At 29.5% G+C, this 15,442-nt stretch overlaps 1 protein-coding gene across 3 annotated transcripts in view; it reads left to right on the forward strand.

Annotated features, from left to right (window-relative positions):
• Window positions 1-6,611: 6,611 nt before the first annotated feature.
• LOC107455776 (DEAD-box helicase Dbp80) overlaps window positions 6,612-15,442 on the forward strand; it is a 20,079-nt gene continuing 11,248 nt past the window's right edge. Inside the window, exon 1 of one of the 3 annotated variants that reach the window (XM_043045449.2) lies at window positions 6,612-6,875. Coding sequence is in view for 1 of the 3 variants with exons in the window: in XM_043045448.1 (XP_042901382.1) it covers window positions 8,237-8,342 (106 nt within the window). In the remaining 2 variants the exon portion in view is untranslated. Of the gene's footprint in view, window positions 6,876-8,221; window positions 8,343-12,438; window positions 12,764-15,442 lie in introns of those variants that run through there. The other 2 variants (XM_043045448.1, XM_043045450.2) reach the window with 2 other exon arrangements.

The following is a 15,442-nucleotide window of genomic DNA, read 5'->3' on the forward strand; positions in this document are numbered from 1 at the left end:
TAAAAAAAAAGGAATCACACGCTCTAAACGATGTTTCAGGCGCGAATGCTCATTTCTCTTAACTCTAGGGCTAATACAATAGATCGAAGAAAGAAGTCTCCTTTTCTCCCACCGAAACCAGTCTTAAAGAGGGACCCCGCACCCCTACTTGAAATAATCATACCTCGTTACCATAGTCCCCGCCACCCCTCCAGACGAATGGCGGACAGAGTACTTATCGTAGACAAACAGTAAAGCATAGTTAATTATACATATTATCATAGTTGTGATATATTTTTTTATTGATCGAAATAGTAGTGATATTTTAGGAGTAAAAATAACAATGAGCAGAGACTTAAAGGGTTAAACTTTTGGTGTCTTGGGGTATTAATCCGTTTTTAGATGCACCTGGATTTCAGCCCCCACCCCTCTAAGAAGCAGCAGCCATGATGGAGGAGATAATTATATAGGGAGTTGTTGGTTAAAGAGGGGTAGTGCACTTAGGGTTGCACACCCCTTCGCTTTGGCGTACGAAAGGGACATCCCTTCGGGTTGGCGTGCGTAGGGGTGACGCGCCAGCAATTAAGTGAGAGGTTGAACTGAGGATTACTTGCTGATAAAAATATTCTTAAATGTATTTTCGTCAAAACTAACTGGGTTCATATAAGCATATACTAATTGCGATTGTGAAGAGAAGTGAACACATTTTAAACATATCAATGATAACTTACAATTTTAATTTTAAAGCTACATTTTACAAATTAGTTTTATTCGAAACTGCATTGCAAATAAAAATTGAAATGGACGAAAATAATATTCAATTTCTTCCTTCCGAAAGAGGAGGCAGAGTGCTTATATTTAGAAAGAATTTATTCCACTATAAAAGAACGAATAAAAAGGATCAGAAATCGGTATGGTATTCTAGTTCGCATTAATTTAATTAATAGATTTGTATCTATTTACTTATACATATAATAAAATAAAGAATTAGTGTGTGTGTGTGTGTCTCCAACTGGATTGCTGATGAGCCTTAGGTTTTGAAAATATGACGTTTAAAATGAAGTGACTATTACCTATTTTTCATTATATTTTTAGTTAAGAGATATTTAAATTGATATATTAAATCATTTTAAAATCAAAAGTTTTAACAATAAAGATAAGGTACGATTGCCCGATATTTTTATCATAGATAAACTTCAGAGCATGCTGACCACATTTTATGTATTTATCTAAATTATTTAAAATCCTTCCTTATCCAAATGCTTTTTTTTATATAAATTCCGGAAAAATACGTTATTAATTGCCAACAATGTTTAATTTTTTTCCCCCATTCAAATACAGCTTTTGCTGAATTTGTAGAGAAAATTTTTTGATTTCCACATCTGCGCTGTTTCAAACTACTATTTTAAACACAAAAGACTTGCTGAATTATTATTGGTTCTTTTGTTTATTTTCAAATTAAGTGACAAAATGCTATAATTTATCATTTTGCTATCATTTATAGACACAGCGGTCGCTGTATCTTATTAAAAATATAGCGGTGGTACAGAATATTAACAAATCGAATAACCAAGTTGAAAATTGAATGGTATTTTAATTTTATTTACTTTTAATAATTAACAATAGATTAAATAATTATTTTTATAACTTATCCACAATAGCCCCCTCACGTGTCTACAGTAGTGTTTAATTATTTTAAAAAAAATGATTATTGAAAAAGTATACTTCCAAATTATTAAAATCATAATATTCGATTTTTGATTAAAAGAATACTACAGAAGTTGCACAAAATAATCAAAAGACTTCGATACTAACACATTTTTTTATATTTCTCAGAAAATACATAGAGAATCAAATGATAAATTTAGATCCTGCGATTTCTTATACATACCAATGAAATTTAAAGCTTTTTGAGGGTTGACGCACTGAGAATGAATGACAAACGGAAAAAATGCTTTTGAGCACCCTATGACAAAAAAATGTAGTAATAAATTTGTAACTTATTATTTTGGTTCTTATATACAATAATTGAACTAAACTTCGTAAACGTAGCCTAAATATTTTTAAAAATATAAACATTTTTATAAAAAAAATTTTTTTAAAAAATTTAAAAAAGACTTATTTTTTTGTCTTGCGTTTTTTTTAATAACTTTAAAATAATTCAATAAAATAAAATAAAAAACGTTTGAATCAATTTTAAAATGATTAGAAAATTATTGACATAGAAATTTAAACTTTTTTTTTTTAAAATCTGCTCCAAATACGTGTAATTAACGTTTTTTTATATTGCTCATAAACACAAAAAAATAACTAAATAAAATAAATAAATAATTTTAAAAATTTTCTTAATTTTGTAGTGAATCTTATTTGACAACTACTTCAGTCCGATTTGAATATCTTAAGCAATTTTCTAAGGAGTTTTTTTTTTCCTTTTTAAAAGAAACCTCAAAATAATAAAGGATTTTCCACAAATTTCATTTTGTAGTATTAAACAAGATTTATAAATGACAACGGTTGGAGATTATGCCAATTAAAGTATCTTTTCTTTCGCATGTTTTATTTCCTAATTCCATCACACTTTATTGTTCAGACCATCATTTGTAGGGTATTATCATTTGTTAATAAATCTTGTTTAATAGTACAAAATGAAATTTGTGGAAAATCCCTCATAATTTTGAGCTTTCTCTTAAAAGAGTAAGAAAACTACTTAGAAAATTGCTTGAAACTTTTTTCATTTTTAATATATTCAAATCGGACTTAACTTATTAGTTGTCAAATACGATTCACTGTAAAATTAAGATAATTTTTTTTTTTTAAATTTTTCCGCACATGCGCTGTATAAAACAACTACTTCAATTACTCTTATCTGGCGCAGTTTTAATTATTATTTTTTTTAATTTTAAAGCAATAATTTCGTTATCAGTTTAAAATTGATTCAAACGCTTTGTTTAATTTTTTTTAATATTTAAACTATAGCAATAAAAAAAAAATTCTTTTTTTATAAAAATTTTCATACATCTCCATAAATATTTAACCAAGGAGTACGAAGTTTTGTCCAATTATTGCATATAATAACCAAAATAATAGTTATGAGTTACAAATTTATTGCCACATTTTTTGGCACAGTTGTTGAAAATTTTAATTTATGCTGTGAAAGGTGACAAATAAAATAATGCACATGCAACATAATATAAATGATATAGGAAACTATTGGTGGTTCTTAAAGAGTTAAGTAATGGTTTGTAAACATAAGATAATTTATTTTCAGCTGTTACAATCGTCCCTTTACTTATTGTTACAATTGTCCCCAAGACGCCATTTCAGCTTCATTTGTTAAAAACAATGCTAGTTAATTAGCAAAACTAATCTTTTTTTTTATTGAAATGTTAATTAAAGTGTCCACTTACTTATTCGGTTACTAATTTTTATTTGTTTAAACAAAATTACTTTGTTACAATATAATATTCTAATACCAAAAAAAGTACTCGCGTGGCGTGAAAATATCTTTTGTGATGTAACTCTTTCAAAAGTACATAAAAATGGTTGCCATCAGGGGTGTACATGTAGATTTATTAAATACACCTTGTGCGCCACCTAGGAACCAAATCTAGAACCCGACACTCGAAATTTTTGCTCTGTTACAATCGTACCCTGTTACAATTGACCCCACTCTCCCCTACAGTACAAAGAATGGATGAAAAATCAGAGAAACTTTCTCTGAGTTTTGCTGCTTATCCTTATCAGTAATATTTGAACATGCCTCCAAAATTTATCATTGTTAACTATATTTATGTTCCATAGTCGTTATTCTCGGCATATCACGTCATGTCACATCTAGCCTTTCTTATGAACAAGATGGATGGCCATTAATTAGTAACTACTTGACCACTTGTAGGTTTCTATTGGCTCCCGAAGTTCTCCTCGGCTATTCAAGTGTCACCAGTCTATTCAGTTTTTTCCATGAAGTGACCTTTATTCCGGAGATCTAAACATTTTACAACATATGCACATCATGAAGTTTAAAATTTTGTGAAAATTGTTCTTCATGTTTTGCTTTATAAATTGAAATACAATAAATTCTTTTTGAAAGACATGTTCATGTTTATAAATAATCTCTTTATTGCTATGATTTTTTGCTAGATATACAGGTTGGAAAAGAAATTTTAATTTTGTTATTTATTTCGTAAATAATATATATATTTAAGGAAAGATTTCCTAAATTTATCTCTTAAATAAATATTATGCGGAAAATAAAAGTTGGTATGAACATAAATAGGAAATGTTTCTGGCAGTAGTAAATTGTTTTCCTTTTCACTTTGCACAAATTATTACAAAAAGTTTATTTTGCATTTTTGATGCATTTGATTTCATAATTAAATTAAAATTTTAATATATAAAGATTTCTTTTTTTTTTCGACTTTTGTATTGCAAGAAGCAAGACAAAAAATTACTTAAAAATCAGTCACAACTCTCTCTCTCTCTCCTTTNTTTTGATTTTTTTTTTTTTTTTTTTTTTTAATAAAAATAGCAAATATAATTTCTAATATTTAATATCTTAAATTTATATGAAAATAAATCACTAATTTCTATATAAAAAGTATTTGATGAGTTAAAACATAGAAGATAATTGAAGGTGATAATATTTTTTAAAGAAATTAACCTTATTCATTACCACGTATATTTCATTTTAAATTATCTTTCTAATATTCTAAGGGGTTGGGAATAACGTTACGTTTTAGAAATATGAAAGATCCCAAAAAAATGTGAACTTAGAATAAAGCTTCTTGGCTATTTAAAACATTACGAACACTTATCAATAACAGCTGAAACTAAAAATAAAAAAATGCTTTTCTTATTAATTTTTGTTTTCTTTGAGATTAAAAAATATATACCCTTGAAAAATTAAACGCGCAAAGAATTCGTTTTCTAATAAGTGAATCTATTAAAAACTCACGTTCGCAAAACGAATCGTCTAACGTACGCAACAAATTATAACAGAACCGCTTTGCTAAATAGGGGAAGCTTTCAAAATATAAAATAAAAGCATTTAAAACTTTTCAAATATTATCCGTTACTGGAGTAATTTAACACAAGCAACATTAAACTGGAAGTAGTTTAAGAAGTTGGACGCTACATCAAAATATTCTTGTTGACTCATGAAAACTTGAATAATCTTGTTCGTAAAGACATTCCTAAATCAAATAGTTATCTTACGAAATTTGTTTTTAAAAAAACACAAATCTATATTTTTATGGATCTGATGGAAATTTTTTTAAATCTTGATAGGAAATAATAAAATAGCTCGGATTTCTGTTGATTTGCATAAACAAAAAATTCTTTTCATAGAAATATAAAATGTTTTGAGTAAAATATAATATAGTGTGTCTAATCTAAGAACTCCTCCCGCCACAAAGTCTGAGGCCGTCTGGTGATATGGAAACAAGAATCCTCGTTTTAGGGAGGGTAGCTTCACTCAAGTACTGTTTGTCTACGATAGGTACTCTGTCNATCGTAGAAACTAACCGAACTACACAACTAACTTAAACAGTACTAACCGAATAGACCGTTGTTGTTGTTGTTCATTTACGTCGCACTAGAGCTGCACAATGGGCTATTGGCGACGGTCTGGGAAACATCCCTGAGGATGGTCCGAAGACATGCCATCAAAATTTTGATCCTCTGCAGAGGGGATAGCACTCCCTCTTCGGTAGCCCGACGACCTGCACGCGAAGTCGAGCACTTTACGGTAGAACAGTTTAACGAGGACCAATACCGCACACTGACCAGCAGCTTACTTAAAAGAGTAGCCCAATACACAGGAAGATTAGAATTCTAAATAAAACTGAATTTTAAAAAAAATGACAAAACAAAATGCACCTTCAGGGTCATTAATCATAACTTAAGTTAAAGAAAATATAAAAACATCATCAAAATGTGACTAATCAGTACTAATGAAAACGTTTATAAAAGCACTTAAACCAGTTTGATTGCCTTAAACTAACTCAGTTTTTTCCTGATATCCAACAAGCTTTGATGTCACTAGTCTCACACTTTTCTTCACAGGTTCTTTATACAGCTGTTTTTGCTTTTTCATCATTTAAACATAATTTTTGACCTCCAATGAGTACATTTTTTAATTTTTATTTGTCAAGGATTTTAAAAATAAAAAGACGATGATTTCGTAACATCTTGTATATGTTTTAGGATTTTGAAATTCTAAGTTAGGAAAATTGTTGAGGTAGAAATTTGATGATTTTTCCAAAAAACTATTATAGTGATTCCAAAAAACATAAAAACAAAAAACATAAAAACAAAAAACATTAACAACACTATTCCAAAAAACATTATAGTGATAAAAATATTATTATTGCAACTATGTTTATCAATTTTAACAATATCACTACTTCTATTACTATACTTCACTGTTCTTTTTTCAACTAATTAGGCCTGACATTAAAATAACGATGAATATAGCGACGGTTAAATCATAACATGCAGACGATCTTATGTTTGATTTTATCGAATAAAAATGCTTGGCTAATCTAAGTTGTAGTTTTGTTTTACCTACTTAATTCAGTGTGAATTGTATTCTTTCCCCTCCTCTTTATTTTAGGAAGCTTTGTGAGTAAGATGAAACCGATTGTCACGCCATTCACTCAATCGTTTTTTTTTTATTTTTTCCCTCTTTAACTATTCATGCTATTGCCATGCCCCAATAACAATACGCAGCAGACGATTTTTACTTGAATTTTCAAAAACAAAAATGTAGTCCAAATATCATCTCAACTTAACTTCAAACTCGAGCGGGATTGAAAGTTTACATTCTCGAAATTATAAAACAATTCTGAAAATCCAAGCGTAAATCTAGGAAACAACGAAAACTCTTAACTCTACAAGTAAGTGATTTTAATTTCTTTATTCAGTAGCTTTGTTATGTGTACACTAAATAATTTATATAGAATTTAAATTTTGCAGCAACTGTTTTGATTATTATATTATAATATGTGCTCTAATTTAAACTACTGATTGTAGTGTTCTTATTTATCCACGCTCTGATAATTGCTGTTTTGAAAGAATTCAATATTAAGTGCTGATTTTAGTATTACTAATATCAATATCTGTCTAAAGTAGTTTCTTCAAATATTTAAAACAGCTCATCGGAAAATTCAAATACAAATATAAGTTTTCATTATTAAATACTTGGCGTGCTGAAATATTTTTGAATTTTCTGTTGTAATTTGTAATATTAATGTGTTTAAAACTGAATATTTTCCATCACACTATTAAATGATTTTAAATTGTTCTTCTACCTATACAGAGAATATGATTTGATTTACCATCTTATATTTTATGTATATAAAAATTTTAATCTGAATATGTACCATATAATTGTTATTCCAATAATACCACAAAAGTTAGAACCAATATTACTCAATTTCATCCTATTTGTTTCTGTTGTTTATAGATAATCATAAAAATGACTTAAGCATGTTTTTCAAAGAAGTGTTGGTGCTGTTTGATGACTTATTAATTTGTATTATTTCAAAATGGCCGAATTTGGAGCGATATTTTCTGCAAGTATTTGTGTTACCAAATTTCCACAATATCTCAATGTGTTGCACTAAGTTTAATTACTTTGTCTTATTTCTTATTACTTACACATTTTTATTTATTTATTTTCTTGAAGCATTTTAATTTGTGTTAATCTCAGGGAACTTTGTCTTCTTTAAGTTAAGGAACTTTCAAATATTTTGTCGTTAGCTTGTTTTCGGCAATTGAGGATTAAAGTTAAGTAGAAGTTGTATCTTTGCTTAGCAAAATTAACTCTTTAATTTATTTTAAAACTCGCATTAAAAAAAAAAACGAAACTTTTTTCCAAACTCTATTTTAAGTTTTTTCATGTGTGATTTTTTTCCCCCGAATTGTTTTACTTTTTTTTTTTTTTTTTTTTTTTTTTTTTTTTTTTTTGCAAGAAAATTGAAAAAAAAAGAAGAAAAAAAAGGGATATTTCCGTATTTTGATGTGTGGCCCCAACTTTAATCGCCAAAGTGCCAAATAAATTTTAAACTTGCACATTTTTATATTTAATGTAGATGTTTGCCAGGGGTGGCTACGAGTTATTATACCTTTCGAGTTGGTCCCTATGGATTATGTTTTTGTTTTCTCGCAGGCCACTGCCCGGAAAGTGCCAAGACTAGTCGATTATTTTGACGCATATAACGTTACGGAAATATCCCCGAAAACTGAACTGTTGTAAATGTTGCTCATAACAATATTCCCCCTTGACAACAAAAATAAGCAAATCTCGTACTCCTTCTTCACTTTAGGTGATTATGCAATATTTGAACAGCCCCTAAACACAGGTCTGATTGATTTCAACATATATCCTTTAGTTATCTTCCACTTATATTTCTCTCATTTTTTTTTTCTTTTTTTTTACGCAGTTATTTATTTATTACTTTTTGCGTTAGAAAATTTGTGTTCTGTGCTTATTAAAGTTAGTTGTCATAAGCGTTATTTATCTAAACTGAACGAAATATCTTTAAACTTTTAACGCAATATCAATGGATTAATTTTTATTAATGATGAAATTGGTTTTTCCCTTTTTTTTCTCTTCAAAATTCTCAGAGAGCAGTTGGTAAGCTTTTGATCAGAACAGGAATCTCATTACGAGAGGGGGGAAGGGGAAATAGATAAATTGTTAAATACTGGAACTGGACTAGTCAAAAATTTTAGTTTTTCTTTGTACAGTTCTTCATAGAAAAAGGAGATAAATGAAAATTCAATAAATAAATTAATTTTATTGTACCTTTGATTATACCGAATTCCAATAATTAAATTGAAATCTGCTGCGAATTGTGCGCCTATTTATGTTAGAAACTTTTTAAATATCGATGTTAGAATAAAAATCGAATTAAGTTAGTAGTTTTTGTTTTAAAATATCAAAATATGTACTATGCGCTAAATGTAAAAAAAAAAAAAAAAAANAAAAAAAAAAAAAAAAAAAAAAAAAAAATCGGTATATCTTAATAATTTTAATCAAAATATGTACTACTTATCTCCAATTTCGTTAACTTGAGTCGTGATGGCTCTTGGGATAGAGCATTCACCTTCCAACGAGGTGAACCGGGTTCATATCCCACCAATAGCTGGTCGATACAAGTCCGCATCCACAGTGCTGACGTGAAATATCCTCAGTGGTAGACGGATCACGGGTTAGAGTCCCTTTGCCGTCAGGCTACCCTTTGGAGGTTCTCGTGGTCTTCCTCTCCATGTAACGCAAATGTGGGTTAGTTCCATCAAAAAGTCCTCAACAAAGGCAAAATTTCTCCCAATGCTTGATCCAGGAGTTCCCTTGTCTTCTGGATTAGGTTCAAAATTACAAGACTACTGAGTTGAACATTAGAAGTCGTAAACCCGAAAATTGGGTCGGCTGTTCAACGACAGTTATAAAAATTTTGTTAACTTATAAATCTTGGAACCATACTGGCTCAGAAGATAAAGCGTTCGCTTTCCAATGAGGTGAACCCGAAATCGGTTTACCAGTCATAGCTGGGATTCGAACTCAATCGCAACGATGAATGGTCGATACGAATTCCGCACCCGACTCGCACCGACCACAGTGCTGCCGCAAAATATCCCCAGTGGTAGACAGATCGTGGGTGAGAATTCTCTTATCATTAGGCCAACCGTGGGAGGTTTTACGGTTTCCCTCTCTATAACGCAATGTGGGTTATATCTATCAAAAAGTCCTTTATGAAGGACCAATTTCTCCCAATACTTGATCCTGTCTTCTGGATTGGGTTCAATATTACAAGGATACAAGGTTGATTATTGGTAGTCGTAAACTGAAAATTGGGTCGACTGTTCGACGATTGGTATAAAACTTTTAATTCCTGATGGCTCAAGGGATAGAGCGCTCGCCTCTCAATGAGGTGATCCGGGTTCGAATCCCAGTGGTTGATCGATACGAATTACGCCAACAACAATGCTGGCGTAAAATATTCTCAGCGGTAGACGGATCATTAGGTTAGAGTCCCCAGGCCGTCAGGTTATCCGTGAAAAGTTTTCGAGGTTTTTTTCTCCTTGTAAAGCAAATGCGGGATAGTTCTATCTAAAAGTCCTTCACGAAGGCAAATTTCTTGCACTACATTGTCCAGGATTTCCCTTGTCCTCTGAAGTAGGTTCGAAATTAGAATGCTACGGAGTGGAACATTGATAGTCGTAAATTCAGAATCTGGTCGATTGTTCAGTGCAGGTTATAAAATTAAATAGAACTTTTAATTCTAATGGACAATTCTTAAAGAAAGTACTAAAAAAAAAAGACAATTTTGTTACATTAAAGGGGCTTTACAGGGACCTCTCAGACCCTGATTCTACTAAAAAATCTGATTATTTTTTTAAAAAATTGTCCCGATTTTTTTTTTTTTTAATGTCCTGATTTTATTATTTTTTTTTATTTTGACCCACTACGAGTTCAGAATAATGTTAACGAGTTCTAATTATCAATACTATTAATATATGAATATTGAGTATTCACATCTTAATTCGAAATACTTTTCTGTTTAAAAAAATTTAAACTAAACAAGCCAAGTAGCGCTGAAATAAGGAAGTAAACTCGGGATTTATATAGTCTTTTCATTTTCGGCAGACTTTTTTGCAGATTCATTTCAATGCAAAATCATGTTAAATTTTTGACACCCATATTTGCTAGAAAATTTCCAGATAATTTATTAAAAAAAATCATTATCTGTGCGGGGTTTAATTTAAATTTCAAAATAAAATTTAAAGCTTAAAAAAAACACCTTAATTACAATGCTACATGTTCTGATAGAAATATATTACACATTACAACCTATAAATTTGAAAATTTTTCCGTGATTCCCTTCCTGTAAATGCAGTATTGTTAATTAAAAAATTAAATAATAAAATAAAAAGCTGTAATTGTGACAATCCTGCCCGTACCTACCTCTACCTACATTTGGAGCTCCTTGAACAACAACCACTGAGTCAAAAATTAATTGAACTTATGAAAATTTATTTACAATTATTAAAAAATTGACACATCGAATATTTTACTAACTTTTATAAACAATCATAACATGTCTCCAATAGTCCGCTAATTTCTCATTCAAAATATTATTTTTTAATTGCATGAAAATGATATTTATACTTAAATAAGAGATGGTTGCTCAGTTAAAATTTAAAAAAAAGAAGCAATTTCTTGCACATACGAAGTAATAAATGGAGTAGTATAAAACTTGTGCCGTAATTGTTACAGTGCGGCTCTGAGGAGAACTCTTCCAGAATGAAAGTCTGGGGCTGTCTGCTGCTATGGTAACAAGCGAGAGCACATTTCTAATGGGGGTGAAATGGAGGAAAGAAGGTGAGGATTGGTTTACTAGGCTATATGACACGAGGCAACCTAGTTGAAAGCAACTAGCGGTTTCGGTGAAGTTGAAACGTGCCATATGATGGTTGCCCGGTTGCTTTCAACTAGCAACTGAAGTTGAAACCTTTCAACTTTAGTGGAGCAACCAGATTAGTTGAAACGTGTCATATAGTAGTTTCCAAATACTTTCAACCTTAACTAGCAACCATTTAGTAAACAAAATACACGTGCTGATTCTGACGCATCCTGAATTTTTATCTTTTAAATTTGAACTTGGTTTAATCTTCTAACTATGACTAGTTTTAAATGGAATTCTAGTGATATATGTATTTTTTTTTTGAAATTTTTCAAACGTATCCTTGTCTTTGGGACATAAATAGCAAAGATTATGCGAATAAACTAATTCCCTATAAACTAATTTCCTCTGTGGAGATATTAAAAGTTACAAATTATTATTGAATTTTAAAAGTGAATGAAAAAAAAAACTAGCATATTACTAATTACAAATGTTTAAATATTTGAAAATTCAAAATTATATAGCTTGAACGCTAAGCTTTTTAAACTCATTTTGACAGATTTTGATAGATATTTCTTTGACAGATATTTCCGAGTACTAATGAAATTTTGAAAGCAAACGAAAGAAATTATTTTGCTTTTAAATCACCTTTTTTCTGTTCTAGTTCTTCTTTCAGAACCTCAGCTATCAGCTCAACGCCTACTTCAAGTACATCGTCAATAATCGCTTCCATGATAATTAAAAGAGCTTTTAGCAATAAACTTTATTGAAAAATATAAGTTCTGGTATTGGACTGTTATATACTATAATAGTCCAATACCAGTGCCGTTCTGGTATTGGACTATTCAGAGTTGGTTGAACAAGCGAAGGTTGTAACGTGTGATCACAAACGAGAAACCAAAAACCGGTTTCTCAACTTAGTTGCCTCCACTTGGTTGCCTAGTGTCATCAGCACTACGACGACGTACGCTAAGATTAAGACAAAACTAATTACCCCACACCCCTATTCGAAGTGACCTTTCCTCGTAACCATAGTACCCACCACGACGCGAGACAGGTGTCTAGAGAAGTTCTGAAAGCCGTACACACCCACGTGCTTCCTCTTGCCGCTTGTCATTGGTATACCGTGAAAGCTTTGTTTATGGATTGCCCTATGAATATCCCTGTTTTTAGTCACGTGATGAATTATTGGTTAAGAAGGGGAAGAACCTAATTTTATGTGGTGTTGATGATCTTAAAAATGTGTGTTGTAGAAAGGCTTGCTAATGCCATGGTGATCTAAAACTGCTTGTTTTCTGTCTGTTAAACTTTATTAAAACACGTGTTAATTGTATAAGTGTCTTCTCAGCTTCTTCATAGAATAATTATAGTTTAAGGTAAGAGAGATTTTGTCGATTGATAAATATTTTGCAGATAGTATTTGATAATGTATGGTTTTTATTTTTAACTATTTGATACTTATATACTTGTTACGGAACACTTTGTAATGAACATATCCTTTATACATATATTTACATTTAGCCCTTGTTGTAAGTTGCTTTTGAAATCAATGTCGTATACTAATTAGGGGATTAGATCATTTAAACCTTTAATTTTTGATTAAGTTAATATTACAGGAAGCGGTTGTAATCAATATCATTGCCTTTCGCAATTTAAAAAATAGAAACGCTGAGGAAAAAAAAATTTTTTTTTATATAACTTTACTTAATTATATATATTGATAATTGTGCAATATTTTGTAATTATTCTTAAAACTAATGATTTTTGTTAGTTATAATCATGGACTAATTAATTTTTTCAATTATAATTTGTCTTAATTATAAGCGTGATTATATAAGTAGTTTATATAACTTAATTTTACATTTTTAATACTGCAGTATTTTAAAAGTTTTTAAAATTAGTAATTTTTGTTACTTATAACCATACATTAATTTTGGATTTATAAATTTTTGTCTTCATTAATGCAATAAAAAAATACTAAATAGTTGCACTTTTGCAAATTCGTAATTATTTTTTGGCAGTATCTTATAAAAATTGTCTAGTGGTTATCGGCGAGTATTAACTTTTAGTTACTCTGTTTGGTTTCATATCGGAGAAAATAAAAATAATTAAATAATGTGATATATATTATATATTGCATTTTTCAAAAAAATGCCCCCCTCTCCTTTTTTTAAAATTTTTTTATTTTATTTACCTATCCTCTTGATCTAATAGTGGAAGTGTGAAACTTACATTTATTTTTAAAGCTCGTTTAACCAATAACTGTATAGAAAAAAATAATACTATTTATTAATTATTTTTATTATATTTTTTAACTGTACATAATTTTTTTTTTCACACGGTGAGAGAAAAAAGCAACTAAGAACTCAAATATCAAGTGAATGAAGCAGTTGTATGTATAAACGCTTATAACTGCATATTTAAGATTTTCTGAATTAATATTCTTTACTTGCGTGGACTACGAAAAACTGAAACAAATTAAACTGAATGATGAGGGAAAAAAAAATAAAAGGTCAATAGTGAATGGAATAGTTCATATCAACTAGAACACTGTTCTATATTTCAGTTTTAATTATACCTCTTTTTACGCAAGTTCAATGTTAATTTAGAGTTAGATTGGAATTTTAATAACGCTTCATAATTATTAAAAAAATCCCCAAACAATGAAATTTTATGTTATTTTTTTAAAATGACGTATAGTCGAACTTAATTTTATAACTTTACTTTTTTAAATAAATAAAATCAAATTATATATTATTTTATTACGCTCTAAATCACTCATAATTTTCGCTATTACAAAAAGCATACTTATTTTCATAATCAAATTTGGTAAATATTGAAAACAATTTTTAGATGGGTACTCCAGGGGTCTGTCTAGGTTTTTATGAGAGGCACCTATTTTGTGAAAATTCAGTCATAATTTGTGGAAATTAAAAATTATATATTAAAAAGTCAACACAGAAATACATGGTAAAGTAAGGAGATATTTTTAAAAATTGTTGTTTCAATACATCCAAACCTTCATACTTCCCCATACATCCAAAAATAATTTTGCTATTGTAAAATTTTGAGTTTAAAATTTTATCCAAATTTAAAAATTCTTAAAAATAAGTGTCCAATGTTAAATTTCAACTTGAATTTTTAAAAAAAACTTAACAGTGCTTGCACTACAAGTTATTTTCATAATGAGAACATTTCCCACTTGGTCGCGTCGAAAAAACTTTCACAGATAAAAAGATGTGTCATAAAAAATGAGGGTCTTTTAGAATAAATTTAGAACAATGTTTGGATGTTTAGAAAAATGTTCGAATTTCAACTTCCTGTAAAGTTTGCAGCGGGAGCGCATCGTTGTTTAATTGCAAGAAAAAAAAACTGCGGGGAAAAAAGCTTGTAATATGGCATTATCAACCGAGTGGGCTACTACAGCGGTTCTTAACCTATGGGTCGCGACCCAAAATTGGGTCTCGAAGCATATTTCTTGGGTCGCGCTGAGTCGAACCAAAAAAGTTAGTAATACACCAAATAATAAGTAATACCAACACCTCCTAGAAGAAGTCATTGTGGCTTACTCAGCCTAGGCTTAATGAGGTACCTGGGTAACTCTATACCCTTAATCCTCGTTCATAATAATTTAAAAAGGCACATCACTCAAAATTAGTTTAGCATATCAAGGTGCAAAATTAATATAAGAATAAAAGATACTTAGTAGTTATGTTTAAAATAAAAAAGTAAAAAAGAATTAACATAAGGGCCCTCTCTAAGAAGTAGAAAAATAGTTCCACAGAAGTGGCGCTGTTTGAGTCAAGGAATAAGTTAAAATGTCAATTATTTTCAAAAAACTATAAATATATTTTAATTTGGTCAATAAAAATTATTAAAAACACTTGATTATTAATTAAATTTTCCTTGGATCGAAAAGTACTTTTGTTTATCTTTATTATTAAAAAAATAAATAAAAAATTTGTAAGTTAAAAAAAATCATCATCGTAGGATTGAAGATTTTTTAAAAATACGATCTAAAATAAAGCAATGAAAAAATTTTGACTTTTTTTTGG

Source organism: Parasteatoda tepidariorum, chromosome 3 (assembly GCF_043381705.1).
Source record: "Parasteatoda tepidariorum isolate YZ-2023 chromosome 3, CAS_Ptep_4.0, whole genome shotgun sequence".
Lineage (NCBI taxonomy): Eukaryota > Metazoa > Arthropoda > Arachnida > Araneae > Theridiidae > Parasteatoda > Parasteatoda tepidariorum.